This window comes from Sylvia atricapilla, chromosome 8 (genome assembly GCF_009819655.1).
Source record: "Sylvia atricapilla isolate bSylAtr1 chromosome 8, bSylAtr1.pri, whole genome shotgun sequence".
Taxonomy (NCBI): Eukaryota; Metazoa; Chordata; class Aves; order Passeriformes; family Sylviidae; genus Sylvia; species Sylvia atricapilla.
This window is the reverse complement of record NC_089147.1, coordinates 20,487,843-20,504,459: the sequence shown is the minus strand read 5'-3', so window position 1 is coordinate 20,504,459 and position 16,617 is coordinate 20,487,843. Positions and strand designations below refer to the sequence as shown.

The 16,617-nt window shown below is 39.2% G+C and overlaps 1 protein-coding gene across 8 annotated transcripts in view; it reads left to right on the top strand.

Moving 5' to 3' along the window:
* The first annotated feature begins 492 nt into the window (after nucleotides 1–492).
* The window catches only part of PPP3CB (protein phosphatase 3 catalytic subunit beta), a 46,927-nt gene continuing 30,802 nt past the window's right edge, over nucleotides 493–16,617 (top strand). For 3 of the 8 annotated variants that reach the window (XR_010744122.1, XM_066324027.1, XM_066324024.1), the window contains exons 1-4: nucleotides 493–713; nucleotides 11,225–11,425; nucleotides 13,471–13,595; nucleotides 15,664–15,775. Coding sequence is in view for 5 of the 8 variants with exons in the window: in XM_066324027.1 (XP_066180124.1) it covers nucleotides 644–713; nucleotides 11,225–11,425; nucleotides 13,471–13,595; nucleotides 15,664–15,775 (508 nt within the window). In the remaining 3 variants the exon portion in view is untranslated. The remainder of the gene's footprint in view (nucleotides 714–11,224; nucleotides 11,426–13,470; nucleotides 13,596–15,663; nucleotides 15,776–16,617) is intronic. The other 5 variants (XR_010744121.1, XR_010744120.1, XM_066324023.1 and 2 more) reach the window with 3 other exon arrangements.

The following is a 16,617-nucleotide window of genomic DNA, read 5'->3' as shown; positions in this document are numbered from 1 at the left end:
GCCAGGTGAGGCTCTGGGCCCCTTCCTGCTGTGCACGGCCGCGGCCCTCGCTCCGCGCTGGTTCCCAGGGGGCAGTGAGGGCTTCGCCACCTCCCAGCAGCGCTTCCCGCCGCTGGGCCGGCCCCGGCCCCCGGGGCGGCCTCACGGAGCTCTCCATGGTGGCCGCCGGCCCCCGCCTGCGCTGGTCGCTGGGGGCCGGGCCGTCCGTCGCACCGCCCCCTCAGCCGCGGCCTGGCGCCCGCCCGTCCCGGGGCGGGGGCGTTCCGGCCGCCTCGCTCGCCTCCCCCCGCTGTCCGGGGCGCGCCGGGAGGCGCCGGGCCGCATTCCCCGCCCCGCCCCGCGCCGCCGCCCCGGCTCGGGCCGGGAGTCTCGCCGTGGTCCCGGTTGGGGCCGGGAGCTCCGCGCGCTCCCGCGGTGCCCGGCGGGCGGCGGCGCGGTGCATGCCGGGCCCGGGGCGGACCGTCCCCGCGCTGCGCCAGGAGCCGCGAGCCGCGCCCGCCGCCATGTTCCGCCGGGCCGCCGCCGCCCGGCGCCTGTAGCCGCCCCCGCCCGCCCCGCCGCGCCCCGCCAGCCGCCGGCGGAGGGGCGGACGAAGGCGCTGCCGCGCCCAGCAGCCGCCGCGGGAGCCCGGTAGCGCCCAGCGATGTCCGCCAAGGAGGGGAGCAAGGTGCTGCTGCTGACGCCTCACGCCACCAGCGAACGCGCCGTCAAGGGTGAGCGTCCCGCTGTCCCGCAGAGGGAACATGGCTGCGCGGCGGGGCCGTGACACCCGCCCGAGTGCCGGGGCGCGGAGCGGCGGCCGGGCCCTGAGGAGCGGTGGTCTCCGTGTGCGTGCCGGGCTGCCCTGTCTGCAGGCGGGGACGGGAGGGCGGCTCGGCGCCGTGCGGAGGCGTGGGATGCCCGCGGGAGAGCCCGGGGTCGGCACTGCTGGGGCGGGGGGCCGCAGCTGGGCCCGGGAGGGCGGCGGGGCCGCGCTGGAAGCCGGGGCCGGGGCCTGCGGGCCTGGATCCCGCCCGGATGCGCTGCCCGGAGCCAGTGCGGGGCTGACCGCGGGCACCGCCGCGCCCCGGCCCTGCGCGGCTTTTCCGCCGTGTGCGCGGGGGAGAGCCCTCTGACTGCAGGGCTGACAGCGCCCGGGAGGAGCGGGTGGGAAGGTGCTGCCGCCCGTCCTGTTGGCTGCTGTTCTCAGGTTCCGGTTCTGATGGAGAAAATTCACCTTGATCTATTTCTTTGTGGCCTTCCTTGGTAATCTCGTGGGAAGGCGTGAAAAGTCAAACGTTACACTCACTTGGAGAAAGAATAAAGCATTTTATAGTAGATATATCCATTTAAAACTAGGATGATCTAGCACCAAAATGGTACAAATAGTTCTTTTTTCTGAAGCGTGTTGTTTTAATTTTTGTGAGGAGAATAATCCTTTGCAACCAGAGCATCCTGAAATACGTGTGTTAGACATAAATTAATAGTTAAGGGTAGAGCATAGGTAATGCTTCAAAAAATTCCTCGGTTGTGTTTACTCAAGTTGCACATAATTTTATTTTGATGCCAGTGGTTTTCATATTGCACTGTATTTAGTAATGTCAGTGTGGGCAGTTGTTATGGCAGGCCTGGCCTGTTGGAAATCACAGGTGTACATGAGCAGTCTCCTTTTAAGATAGACATTCCTGGGAACACAGGGCCTGACTGACTTTGAAGGGGTGCAGATCTGGTTGTTTAATCTTTTATGTAGCAGGGGGCCTTGAGAAATGAAAAGGATGCATTTGTCCTCCACGGGTGTTAATTAAAGCCTTGGAATCCCATTGGATGTTTTGAACATTGGCATGTTTTCTAGTAAACTGGAAAGCTTTACTTGCAGTAAGTTGTTACTCATTTTGAATTGGTTAACCTGTTGATTTGTTTGAACAAATTGCGAGGGTAAAAGTGGAAAATGTTAAAACCAGTCTACTGAGGACCTGCACTCCTTAGTGCTACTTCACTGTGTGGTGTTTAGACCTGCTGAATTTTTGTACCTTTACTGCAGTGTGTGGTAAGAAGTTCTTCAAACAATGTGGAAGAATTAACAGTAAACGGTCAGATACTTTAGGACACAGTGGAAGACCTGCTGATTTTCAATCACGTAATAATTCAACTTGTTAAATGTGACCTGTGCATCTGGTTGTTTAAAATTGTAGTTGAGACTTGCTTTATTCTATGCAGAATTACTGCCTGACTTTGTTTTATTTCTTTGAACGTGGATGTTAGGATGCAGAACTATTGTAAAGGTAATCAGGCTTTGATGGCCACGTATGACATAATTGCAAGCAGTTCATATAGCAGCATTTTTCTATACCTTCTGTTGACCTGTCCTATCCATCCCTATCCTGCTGAATCACTGGCTTCTGGAGAAAGCCTGGCCAGTTGTGCCAAACTGTCTGTGTTATTGATATGAAGGACAGGGTGGTTTGGTTTCTCCTCCCCCATTAGGTGCAGTGCAGTTGGAAATATATATTTTTTTAGACAGTGACCCCAGAAGTGCACGATTGCAGGTTATGTTAGTCCTGAGTGGGAGTATCTATGCAATTTTTTGAAACCATGCTAAAATGTGACAACTGTGTCACATCCCTCTTCACAAACAGATGCATTGCCTCTTGCATACCAAGAAACATTCACCATACTCTTTCCTATTATACAATGAATAGGTCTTTTATGTTGTCTCAGATTCTTAAGAAGAGCTAGAAAGAAAATGTAGTAATATTATCTGGTGTATCTGTGTATTGGCATAATTCAGCTTTTATGCTGTCTATATACTGTGACTTTTGGGGAGAAATTTTGAATTTCGGACCTAAAGCTTGCTGTTATTTGCATTCTTTATCTTGACTTTATTTAAGTTTCATTTTCTTCACTGGAAGAGGGGCGTGAAGAACAGAATCGATTAAATTTCAGAGACATGAGAAATTAAATTCTTTACCATGTTAGCAGGAATGGGCAAGAGATGCTCACCCAAGAAGAAGTGATTGAATTACTGTTTCATCACTAACTAATTTTTTCTAATAAGGTAGGATAATGATTAGGATGTGTCCCCCTTCATATTTTGACTTGTATATTTAGCAGTTGATGAGAAGTACAAATATGTGGAGAAGTCTCTGAAAGGCTATCAGATGTATTATGTCGTATCAGATAGATAGATATAGAATAAACATAATAATAGCTTGAAATATGCAGTCTAGCTGTGCTGTCTAGCATATCTTTCCAAGTATGAATTGTCTCATCAAGGGTCATTGATTGCTTTTAAAATGTATAAAAAGTCAAATTTTCTTTTACATGGCTTAGTTAATTTGCCAAAGCAAATTGTGCTTACAGAGTTTCTTTAAATTAATGGTTAGCTATGGAACAGAAAAGCTGTCTAAAGTCAGCTTTTGGCATTTGGTTCCTGAAAGGAGTCTTGTGATGAGGCTTTTGTTACTGCTTTTTTTTTTTTTTTCTTTTTTTTTTCCCCCCCAAATAGGGATGAGAAAGTGTACCTGTTCTGATTCACTCTTCTGAGGCACCCTCTCCATCTTTGAAGGATACTTAGTGTTTTACTTCTCGTGGAACAAAGCAGTTCCCTTTGTTATGTTCTGTCAAAATCTTTTTTCTATAAACTGCTCTTGATACTTAAATGCTGGATCTGGTTCTTTGGGTTTGCCTTTCTTTTTGGATGCCGATTGACTGACTTCAGTCAGCTCACCTCATCTTTCAGTAAGCTTTAAATCTGTCGATGTATCTTTCCTCCTGAAACAACTGATCTGCTGCCTTGTAGTAAAGCGCTTTTCCCTGGTAGGGATGAAGAAGTGCTTGGCGCTGCTGGGGTGGTCCTGAGCACGGCAGGGATGAGCCTTCAGTGCCTTTTCTTGGAGAGCAGAGCGTCAGGGCTGCTCGAAGTGCCCTGGGGTGGTTACACCCCGGGGCTGGAAGCTCCTCTCCTCGCAGCGTTACACTCTGGGGGTTGCTGGGCCTTGGGACGCAATCCACGGGACCTTGTCATGCTGACCTAATGCTAAATTTGGACATTATGTCTGTTCTTCTGGAAATGGAAAGATTTTGGTATTCCTTTGTTTTGGATAAAAGTCATGGTGCAGTCTGATTGGCAGACAGTCATTTTAGATATTAAATGGAAGCTTATTTGAAACAGCTCTTTAGAGAAACCCAAAGACGCGTAACTCATATCCTTGAGCAAGCAGGCTCCTAAATTAAGGCTCTAATAGCTACTTTTGAACAATTACACCCATGTAAGGAGGAAAAAGAAATCGTTGCAGTATTTAAATTCATAATTCAGAGTCTGGTTTTAAAAAAAGGTAAAAGGTTAAAAGTTGACAGGCAGCATGAAGCCTATTTTAAAAATGTTGTAAGGCACTTACGCTGCTGGCAAGAAATTATTCTAAGTTGATCCAGAAAAGCAGCAGTGTGAAGAGAGTATTAGAGGGTCATATTAAAAAAAAAAAAAAAAAAAAGAAAGAAAAACCACAGTTTTGTTTTGGGGGAGAGACAATGGAATGGAACTCAATTCTGACAAGTAAGTGTTTGGTCTTTTTTTGTTTGTTTGTTTCAGAGAATGTTTAGAGTGGCTAAATCTTGAAATCACAACAACAAAACCCAAAAACCCCCACCCAAAAATGGAAGCCTGCTTCAATTTCAGTAGGGCAGATTGGCAGCTGAGGGCTGGGAAAGTAAGGCCAGAGCAAAAAAATCTGGCAACTGCTCACATGTATGTTTATTTTTAAAGGAACTAAGGACTTTTTCACACATGAGTCAGTTCTTACTGCTGAATGGACCAAAGAATTCTCTCATTGAAATGTAAGTGGTTTCAAAATGTATCAATAAAAGAAATGTTCCCAAAAAGTATCCCAGGATCACAAAATATTTGTCTGGTGCCTCTAAGGAAATTCTTTGGGGGTTTTGGGTGCAAAATTTTGGGTTTATTTTCCATAGCCTGTGGCATAACTCATCTTCTGAGTCTGAGAGATGGAGCATGGCAGCATTTAAAAAAAAAAAAAATCTAGATTTAACTGGACAACTGTAGATCAATAAGTTTGATTTAAACAGATTCATAGCACTTGTCAGAGACAGTGGCCTAACTATATCCCCGAGAAATACAGTGTTAAAGAGGAGTTGGTACTATTTTCATAGATGAAAATCAAGAGAAATTGTTAGAATATTTTGAAGAGGCCAGTGAGCTTACTGATCCAGGCAAAGCTATTTGTCATGTTTCTTGATGGAAGTCTTTAAAGTAAACAGAAGAGGAAATATCCTCTTCTGGATCAAAATCAGTTCGGAGAAAAAGGATGTTAGTAGGTGATAAACTCCCATGGTGGAGGGAGATTAACATCTGTCATCTGTGCTCCTTAAATGTGTTGACAAGTTCTTCAGAAAACAGAGTGAATGGCAGACAGTAACACTTAGCCTGGACAGCAAACTTCCAGAGATGCTTCAGTAAGCTCTTGTTAGACTGAGTGCCTGTAAAGAAATTGTAGGAGATGCTGTTAAGAGAAAGACAGAGCAGACTGTACAAAGGGCAGAACAATTCTTTCTTAAACATAGAAGGCAGTGAACTTGGGAAAGACATATTGGGGTCTGTAGGAGTAATCTGAAAATGTTAATGCAGTGGCAGTCAACTGGTCTGGTAAGAATTCAGGGAGTATTAGATGACTCATTTAGAAAAAAGGGGTTGCACTCTCGTGCCACTATATGTATGTTGTGTTGTGTGTGCATCTTGAACAGCAGCATGTAACTTGATTCCGTCTTCCTGGTGTTTTTCTTTATCTCAAGAAATATTCAGAGGCACAGAGCAGCTGGGGTGAGGTGGAGTGACAAAGATGACAAGTCTCTGACCTGGAAAAGGAGTGGTTGAATAGGGGATATAGTTAGACATTTCTTACCTTATGAATGGTATTTAATGGGAAAGTTGAATAGGAAGCAACTGTAACTCTTGCCTCCCCGTGAAAAATGCAATACCAAACGAAATAGAAAAGGTGAAATGCCTTCTCGTATTAACATGTCATTCAAATTGTGAAATTGATAGCAATAAGGTGCAGTGGAGGTAAAAACTATTAAAATGTCTCTTCAGAATCTGGACAAAATAGTGGAAAACAGTTTTAACAGTGGCCATAAGCATGGTGGTCTGGATGAAACTCTAGAGAAAACCCATAAACCACTCTGTTTCAAAAACAGAGTATGGAGAGTGGAAGATCTATGCATCTGTCATTGCCACAAGTGCATTTAAGCACTAAGTAATCTTTTGGCATAACACAATAAGTTATAATACTCCAATTTAATGGCTGGAGTATCTTCAAATACTTTTCAAACAAATAATTGTATTTTTCCTGTGAGTAACTTCCAAAAACATTAAACAAATTAATTGAAAAACTACTCAGTATAAAAGATGAATGAAAGCACCATGTCATACAAGATATATCTAGTTTCATTTGGGATTTAAAATTCTATGAAACTTTTGAGACTGCAAATACATAAGTGAGGATGAAATAAATAATACCTTCAGTGCTGTTGTAGGGTTTTGAGGTTTACAGGACCATTTTTTCTTGCTTCTAGAGTGCTGACTAATATAGCAGGAGCTTTGCGTTCAAAGAAACTTCAGGATAGTTCTGGTAATTTGCAAGAAACTGTCTTTGCTGAATCTGTGTTTTCTTGCTCGAGGTGAGTAGGGTAACTTGTGGTTTTGGTCAGCTTTTGACTGTAACTTTCTGATTGCAGTAGATGTGGCTGTGTATTTGTGCTTATCTAGTATTTTCAAGGTTGCTGGTCCACAGACCATCTGTGATGCCTTTATGTTATTTCTTTTCAAATCTGTTCTGCCAATGCAGCAGAATGATTGGATATATTCTGTTCTCATAGCAGTTATGGGTGCTGCATCTTTTCCTTCTGTAGAGATGTCAGAGGTGTGAAAACTTCAGGGACAAACTGAAAGATGTAAGTAGGTGTTAGGCTTTGTGATTCTTCTGAGTGACAATACATAGACAGCAATGCATTTATAGAAGCAAAAGACCACAAAAGGTGACTAAACGACAGAAAAACCACAGACCATTTTGCTCTCATGGTAATAAACCTGCTGAGGAAATGAAGGATGCTGGTCTTCCTTTTCACAGAGCACCATGCTTGTGTTGCTATATGATACATTTGGTGGCGACAAACATTATATATACTGTTTCATGTATACCTGTCACCAAAGCAACAAATTCTTTGCAAACAGAATGTCCATATTTAGTAACCTTAGTAATGTGAGGTGAGACTTTATCTATGAAATCAAAACCATTTGTGAAACAGAAAATGCAGTCTGGGATATTGAGCCCAAACTTAATTAATGAAAAATGCCATGGGCTCCTGATGATAGAGGAAAAATGGCTAATACTCTTTCACTGTCAGAGAAGAAGAATTATGTAAGTTTTACAGTCATAAGAACAGAAACAATTTTGCTTCTGAAAGTACAGTACCTTGTATGGTTGATTCATGATGCTTTTTCTTACATTAGTCTAGAGACTTTGATCTCCTTGTTTCATAAGCCTGTTCCAACAGGGTGTCTCTTGATACATGCTAGATTTAACTGAGGTTATTACAATGCCATATACATCAGTGGGGTTTAAATTTAAAGTATCTACATGTAAGATTTTATTAGCAGCTACTGTTGCATTTAGTTATTACTAGGCAATGTGAGATCTGCCTTGGGTCTGGAAGTAGCGTGTTTGTGTTAGTTGCCATATTGCACCTCTCAGCAGGGATTATTATATTGGGTAAAGTGCCACACTAAGGTAGTTTTTCTCCTTTGAACTTCTTACTACATCCTGGGGATTTATCCCTTCAGATTGGTGCTGACCTTTGAATCTCTACATCTTCTACAATGCTTTATTGTAAAGTATCAATGTACCCAGAGGCTTGTAGAAAGTCAGTGTAGAACTAGGTTTAGACGTTTTGCTTTCTGTATCTCTTACTAATACTGCTCTATAAAGGAAAGCTGATTTTCCCCTCTTTGTTAATGCATATTCAATTAGTAATAAAAAGCCATCAAAATATTTTCATTAACTAGTCCCAAAAGCTATTCACTGTTTTTTTTTTCCCCTGGCACTACTGTTCACATTTTTTGATCAGTATATTAAAATTGTATAATCTGTATCTGTTTTAAAAGTGAAATTTATTAATTTTTACTAGTAAGCAATGGTTTGTTTTAGAAAATCTTGTCTGTGGTTGTAAATCATGATGTGTTACATTTGTTATTAGCATCTCTACTTTTAAGTTTTTTATTAACATCTATACTTATACTTTTAATAAGATGTAATCTGTTATTTTGTACTGCAGCGTGTATTACTTCAGAGATTCATCTCTAGATACTATTGTGTAGCTTGGCTGGGAATGGAAGAAGAGAGTCCTTTAATGCCAACACCATGTTATTTCCTTAGGGTAATCCCTCTTAATTACCATTCTGTTACAGTCCCGAGAGCACAGGTTGTGCACAAAGACTTTGAAACATGGATTGTATTTGTGTCTTGGAACACATCATGCTGCAATTCTTTTTCCTTAGGCTATAACATTCTATGACTACTTCATCAAATGTTTAATTAAACCCATTAGTTTGCAGAAATTGTCTACATGCTTCAAAAATCATCATCCTTAACCTATTAAAAGCAGTTGTAGTATTTTTCAAAGGTATGCACTCTAATACAGTGTTAACTTTTGCTGGAACAAAACTTTAAGTATAAATTGGAAAGAAACAATTTTTCTAAACAGTGTTACTTTTTATTTACTGGCTGATGGAGACCATGGCTGAGATCTTTAGCCATATTTTGTTACGCCTTCTCTGAAAAAAATATTCTTGAGATAGCCTTCTTTAACAGTGGGAAAACACATGTATTGTGTGAAAAGGATTTTGTTAAACTCTGAGGAACTAGTTTTACACCTTTATTTTTTCATGAGGCAAATACAACTTTAGAGATGCTTAGTTACTTCTCCTGCTACAGTTGTGGGTTTTGGGCATTATGGATAACAAACCCCTGGATACAGAGTTTTAAATCTGGGTCTTCATAAGTATATTAATTCAAATCATTTGAGACAGATCTTGACACTGGAGTAAAACAGCTGGTTTTTTAGCCTCCCAGAGAATATAATTTGATAGACAAAATCAAAGCTTTATTTTGCTAGTAGATATAAGAACTTTATTAAGAGAAGAAGATTTCATTTACCATGGACTTAAATGCCGTGAAATATCTGCACTGCCATAAGGAAGAGATCCTTTGGAATTCCTCAGCCATTGCTAGTTGTAATAAGTTAGTAATGGTTTGCACTTAAGAGAATGAAGAACGAATGAGGTGGTCACCTCAGCAGACCATTCTCTGCCACACCCTGCATCTACCCAAAAAAGCCTCCAAAAAGAACAAAACAGTTACCTTTCACCTAAGTAGATCTGAATAATACTAGGATTAATGAAGCACAATTCTTACAAAACTGTCTTGGAGGTGACTGACTTTGTTTCTGGGAAGGTGTGTGAGATCTCTTAATATTTTTGAAAGAATTAAAGCAGAAGAAATCTTCTTTGTGAATTGTCTGGTCTCTCTTAAAAAGATGAGCTCAATTTTGAATTGCTGAAGGCAGTTGTGGGCCCACAAAAAATGTATTGAAAAAAGTGGGGCAAGAATGAGCCTAAAACTAATTCATGTACAGATTGACATAAACTTCCAAATAATGCAAAAAATAACATTAAGAGATTCTGAAGGTTGGAAAGTTAAGTTCAGAAAAGCAGTGAATATTAGAACTAATGCTTGCATGGTCATAATTAAGTACTTTTAAAAATTACATAAATTTATTTTGTCATAATAATTAATTTCTCAGAGCCAGATTTATGTTTTTAAACAATTGTGCGTGGAACAGAAGTGATTGTCATTTGATAGGTTAAATTAGGTTTATTAACATCTGTACTACAGGGAATTTTAACATTCCTGAGTGAAACTTAACTTGCTGATAGAGGAGGCTGATGGAAAGGTACATAATTTCCATTTTGTTAATCAAATACTTTATGTCCACAAAAACATGAATTCATTCTACACTATGTAGAGGTGCATTTTGCAATTTCTTCCTACTTAGAAACTTTTGTAAGAGGAATAGTAGATATATTTAGTTTGTTTTCTAAAACAATTTAATTTCAGTGAGTATATGTATGATTTATGCATCAGGTGTTTTATTGATAGATTTCTACTGCTCCATACAGCAGAAGGGTAGTAATATGTTAATAGTAGTCTAGAAATCAATTTAAGTGAAGTCAGCGAATGTTTCAGTATCTAAGCATTCATTTTTGGAATGTAAAGTTTAACTTCAGAGAGTAAGAAAATAAATATGAATGCTCTGTCTACAAGTGCATTCATGCTACTAGTTGTTATCTTTGAATGGATGTGCTCCTGCCATCTTTCTCTTCTAGCATACAGTACTTAAATTATGAGAAACAGAATATTGTAGTTCGTTCTTTCAAAAGTAGTATGCTCGAGGAGGGGACAGGGTCAGATTAGTTTTATTTCCTGTAATATCTTGAGTGCCATGACATTGCTTAGTGGCAATTTTGAAGTATGCCCTTTTTCCATGGCTCACATCCATATTTCACTTGTGCAGTAACTGAAGTACAGACTGCCAAATGTGCTGTCTGGGCAGTTGCTGAGCCTGCTTTAGTCTCCAACCACAGCTTACTGACTCCTATTTCTAGGCCTTAAAACACGATTGAATCCTTTTCTTGCTAGGCTTGCATTTGTTTTGGTGGATCTTTTTGTTTGGTTGAGGTTTTTTGGTGTTTTTTTTTTCCCTGAGGCTTTGATGATGGGATAATTTTTAATGTTTTTCAAAGTCTGACTGGCTATTAAACAGATAATCCTGCATCACCAGTACTTCATGAGCCCTTCAGGGAACTGTGGTATATTTGAGAGAGATGATTTCCCTTTGCAAAGTCAGTATTGGCTCTTCCAGATATTGCACATATTACTATGCCTTCTAACTCTGTTTTATAGTTCCTACAACCTTGCACAGTAGAGACGTTTATTTTTTTAAATTCATCCGCAGCCCTAGTCTGTCCAGATTTTAACAATGGCATAAAAGGGCTTGGTGAAAAGACAAGTTTGTTATTTGGGGTAGTGGCTATTCCATGATAGATCCCCGTTCCTAAATGGACTCAATTTAGCAAATAGCAGTGTCATGACTGCTGTTTCTTCTTTTTAAATTTTAGCTGTCCCTTTTCCACCCACGCATCGCTTGACATCTGAAGAAGTGTTTGACACAGATGGAAGACCAAGAGTTGACATTTTGAAGAACCACTTGATAAAGGAAGGTCGAGTGGATGAAGAAATTGCACTTAGAATCATCAATGAGGGTGCTGCAATATTACGGAGGGAAAAGACTATGATAGAAGTTGAAGCTCCAATTACAGGTAATATTCATAGGTAATTTCATACATAATTAAATTTGAAAAAGTCAGATTTTTTTTGGTAGTAGAATTTGTCTTAAAATACTGAAACCAGAATTTCTTCGTTAGTCCTACTGAGTTATCCCTCACAACTGCATTCGTTTAACAGTCTGCATATTGATTTGCAAAATGAAGACATTAAACCTGTTGAAAAAGCTAGTGGGATTGGTATTAAAATTGGGAAAAAAGAAGGAAGTAGTTAAATGCTGTTGAAATACGAATTACTAATTCCTTCAATATTGTAAGTAGGAATAAAGGCATCTACCTGAACTCAGGATAATTCTGAAATCTAAATATGTGAAGAAAAGATAATTATTGTGGTTTGAGACAGATACTGTGAACTGAGATTCTTAGTGAATACACCTTTGTATTGGTTGGTAGATGAGACTGGTGTCTGCACATAAAACCACATTCTTGTGAGAGTAGTGGTACTGATAAAGATTGTTTTAGCATCTTTGACACTAGGGCCAGAGCCACTGGGATACAAAACTGACTTTGAGGGGTTTCTTCAGTATTTTCGTAGTTTGAACTGTTCTGTTTCTGTTTGAGCTGGTGAAAGGTGGAATTGATGTCCTTTCATACTGTTATTTATAAAAAATCTAGACTCATAGAAAGTAATTATGTTGCATGTCTGTTATTTATAATAATTAAAGTAGATTTGCTTTTTATGTTCAAATCAGATTTTCTTTATTCTGAATGTGTTTTCTTCTAAATGGATTTATATAAAATTTATCTGAAAGCTTCTTTTAGGCCATCATCTTGTTAGTTGTTAGTATGGGGTAAATTAAAACTTTACATCATTATTGTTGTTGACATTTTTTAAAAAAATGAATGATTGAAATGGTGGAAACTACTTAGTGGCTGTTCCAGATAGATTAAATTAAAAGTTTGTTTAGCATTTTTGTATTTCTGTGTATACAGGTAATGGCTATATTGGCAACTTAAAAAGGAGGGAAATTCTTTCAGTGTCTGAGTAGAAATCTTAAGGAAAGAGACATAAAAGAGAGCACATTCTATTTAGTCTCATTTTGTAGGTTGTGATGACAAATGGTCTGCTCTAAGGGAATAACAGCCTTTAAAATGTGGTGTGCCATATCCAGTATTTCTTTCCAGAATTAGGACAACTTTTTTTCCCCAAAGATTTTACTGATAAACTCTAAGAAGTCAGGAGATGCTATTTTTCAGTTGATAGGTGACATTTTGCATCAATGAAAGACACAGTACCTCAAATTCCAGTTAATTGTTACCAGTGACACTTTATGCTGAAGGGAGAAGAAGGCAGCTCCTGACTTGCACTGAACTGGGAACTCTTGTGGGAAAGAGGAGATAGGAGCAGTTGTCTCTTCCGTGCACTTTTTAATTACTTTTTTAAAATTGTGAGATGACCTGGTTGTGCTGTGTGCTCCCCAGAGACTTCCCATCTGCTTCTGTCTTTGGCACTTCTGCCATGGATTGCTGACCACTGGTCTTGTCCCTTCTCATATTCTAAAAACACAGGAAAAATCCACTGTTGAAATAATTAACATGGTTATTTGAAGGAGAAAAGTAACTCAGCAAGGAGAAGATATGATTTTATTAAGAAGTATTAGTCTGACTTACAAACAGAAGTGTACTCCCGGCTTTTTTCGAGTTCACTGGACTCAGCAAATTGTTGCAAAAAAGCAGGTATTTTCAAATATACATACTGAGGAGAATTTGCAGAGATACCTAAGGAGGTGGGGAGGACATTAAAGAGATGCTTTCAAGACCTTAATGCTCAGTGCATTAAATGTTTGGAAAAATATCCCCCCAATCTCCTGGACCCAAGAGCTAACATCAGTATTGTCACAGGTAGTGAAGACAGCATCTTATTGAAAAGCAAAGGGGGAACCTTAAAAAAATTTCTGTTATTCCTGCTTTATACCTGCATTCCTTCATAATTAGAAGTACTTTGTGGCTGTTAACTATAACTTGGTAACTTTTCCGTTACATTTTTTTAAAATTAATTTGAACAAAATTTTTGCTTGCAGTGTGTGGTGATATTCATGGCCAGTTCTTTGATCTAATGAAGCTGTTTGAAGTGGGAGGATCACCTGCTAACACAAGATACCTCTTCCTCGGTGACTATGTAGACAGAGGTTATTTTAGTATAGAGGTAACTGAATATATTAATCTGTTCTGTCCTAATTTTTTTGTAAGCACACTTTCACTTAGGTTTTCAAGTGAAATTTTAGGTCTGCTTTAACATTTGAATGTGTTCTTCCATGCTGTGCCTTCTCCTGTGATAAAGGCCTGTTTCCAGGGGGATGTTGACCAGTCGTTTGGACTGTCCTGTTGAAATCACCAGACTTACTCGTTTTTTCTCCTCTTTCTTTAGCTAGTCTTCTGAAAGTCGAATTCTGTTACGTTATTGTACATACTGCTGCTTGTCTGGTAATATGTTTGTATGTTTGTGGAGAACAAGTGAGTCATTACTGCAAGGTCTTTTAATTGATTGTAGTATTAGTATATGTTTTTTATTATTACCTGTCTATTTTTATAGAAAAGCCTAATTTTATTTAGATAATAAAATCTGTTTAAATATTTATTAATATATTTTCTTTACAAAAATTCTTAGAGTAATTACAGATGTTCCTTAAGGATGACCTGTGTTTCTGCCATTAATTTTTCAGTTACTTTGAATTGAAATAATTTTTTAATTTTCAGCATTTTTCTTAAGTGTGCTGTATTTCAAAGATATTCACTTATTCACATCGATTAGTTTCAGAGCATGGTTTTTAGAATAACTGTTCTTCTGGGACCAGCCTGGGAAGTGCCTCAGCTTGGAATGTCTTCATAGATATCAAATCTAGTAGAATGGTATACCCTTTGAAATAGTGTCTTGCAAGTCACAGTATATGTTCTTTCACTGCTGTATTAAAATGTTCCAGTTCTAATTGTATGAGTGTATGTGCTGTGAAAGGTATGCACAATGAACTTTGGAGTTGATAGAGATGGTAGATGAACAGGAGATGCAGCAAGAGTGATTGCCTCGAAGTCACCTTTAAGGAAATATTTCAATAGACATTCCCTATTTATTAATTTGATCTTCTTTGCCTCTTCTTGATAATTACAAATAATGTAATTGTCCTTGAAAAAGGCATTTACTTACCAGCTCTCTATGTTAATATATCAAAACCTGGTATGAAAGCTTTTCAACTGTTACACTTAAGAAAACCTCTGAACAAAGATTGGTTTTGCATATTTTTCCTAAGAAGATAAAAATTCAGTAATTAGTTTAGCTAAACTTCACAGTAAAAGTCTTTGATGTGTTTCTCAATGTTTGCAGTGTATTTTTAAAGTGTCCATTTGTTTTCTTTCTTCCTTTCATGTACTCTGCTATTCTGTGCAAAATAACTGTGAGGAATGGTAGCTTCAGGGTTCTTGTATTGATTAAGAACAATGATAATAACAGTTTGCAGGTGACTTCAATGAAGTCCAAACCTTTTGCGGTTTTAAGATTTCTGTGCTCAGTTAAAAATACCAGAATTAGATTTGAAATGTATGAAATCCATTTTGGGCATTCAGGACTGCTGGTTGGTAACAGACTGTAAACTGAAATAATTGTGCGTGTTCTTAGTCTTATCTTTTGGAGGGTTTGCTGCTGATGTTGCAGTAATAGTGATAGATGGAAAATTACTATTGTTCTTTGACTCTGCTGCTTGTACACTGAAAAAGCAATCAGCTTCCTCAGTGTTTGGGGAAAGGATGATTTACTCTGTTCATTTGTCGTTTAAAAATTGTATCCATAAGATGTATATAATCTTAAGGGAAATTATTTTGTGGGGTTTTTTTTTCAGTCTCTTGTAACAAATGTCTGCTTTTCTTCTTATGCCACTGTTTAGAATCATATACCAGATTTTAGGCAGAAACACATACAGTATTTGTCTAGATGAAAGTGTTCTACAGTTTAATTCTGCTGAGTTTATTTTACTTTTGAATATCCAGCAAATATAAATATTTTTTCAGCATTCTATGAGGCTATGATCAGGAAACGTAGTAAGCAATTTGCTTAACTCATGTTCAGAACTAGACTCGGGGAAGTAGTGCTACTTTTAAATGGCAGATTAAGCAGTACCTGCCTTTTGAAACTGTTAACACCCCTGCTCAGTATTTCTCAGTAATAATTTTTGAAGTTCATATAAACTAGTGTTATTTTACTGGTTATTCTGTTTTCTCAACAGTGCGTGCTGTACTTATGGGTCCTGAAAATTCTTTACCCAAGCACATTGTTCCTTTTGAGAGGCAACCATGAATGCAGGCACCTAACAGAGTATTTTACCTTTAAGCAAGAATGTAAGTACTATCTAAGAATGTAAAAATAGCTACTTCCAGCCTGCTGATCTATAGTCTGTCATTGTGCTTGAGAGATTGTTGGTCTCTTAGTTTAATTAAGGCATTGCAAACATCTGGAGGCCCCACTGACTTCTGTAGAATTGCTTGCAGTTCACTGTGGCCTTGGAGAGTAGGAAGAGAGCTGGCTGAAAATGTACATTATGGAGTAAATTTTGATGTAACAATCCTGATTTTAAAGTTCTGGAGAGGAAGATAATTTTGCTGTAGTCAGGAGTGCAGAGTGGCTTGCAGAGCAGTGTTGTGAAGCTAGCAAAATGTCCCTACTGTGGGGCAATTTTTCCATTTGGAGGATTCATTTCACCTATACTAGTAAGATAAGTCTTTGGTGATGTAAGCTACCTCTCCTTTTGAAGGCTTGTATTAGCATTGATCCTGTGATAAATGGATCATTTGGTCTGGTAAAACCCTCTTTGATGTAGGTAAAAATGATGTCATCTATAATCAATTCTTAGCTTTTCACTGTAAATGAGAATTCACAGATTTCTTAGTAATATTTTATACTGAAGTATGCTGTATAGTTCTATAAAAATATGAAGTCAGTGATTTTTTTAAACAGAAATAGTTTCTTCATGTTTGAGATAACAGAAGAAGTGAGAACAGTTTATAGTTCTGGAAGAAAATATGTCTTAGAAATGTACTTGCTGTTGAGGTGTTTGGAAATGCTCATTTAAACCCCAAAATACTCATTGTTTTGTGGTTTTTAAGCACTCACTTTGATAAATGTTCTTATAACCATGATATATGTTCTTATAACCATGATCCGTGAAGATTACTTCATCCAT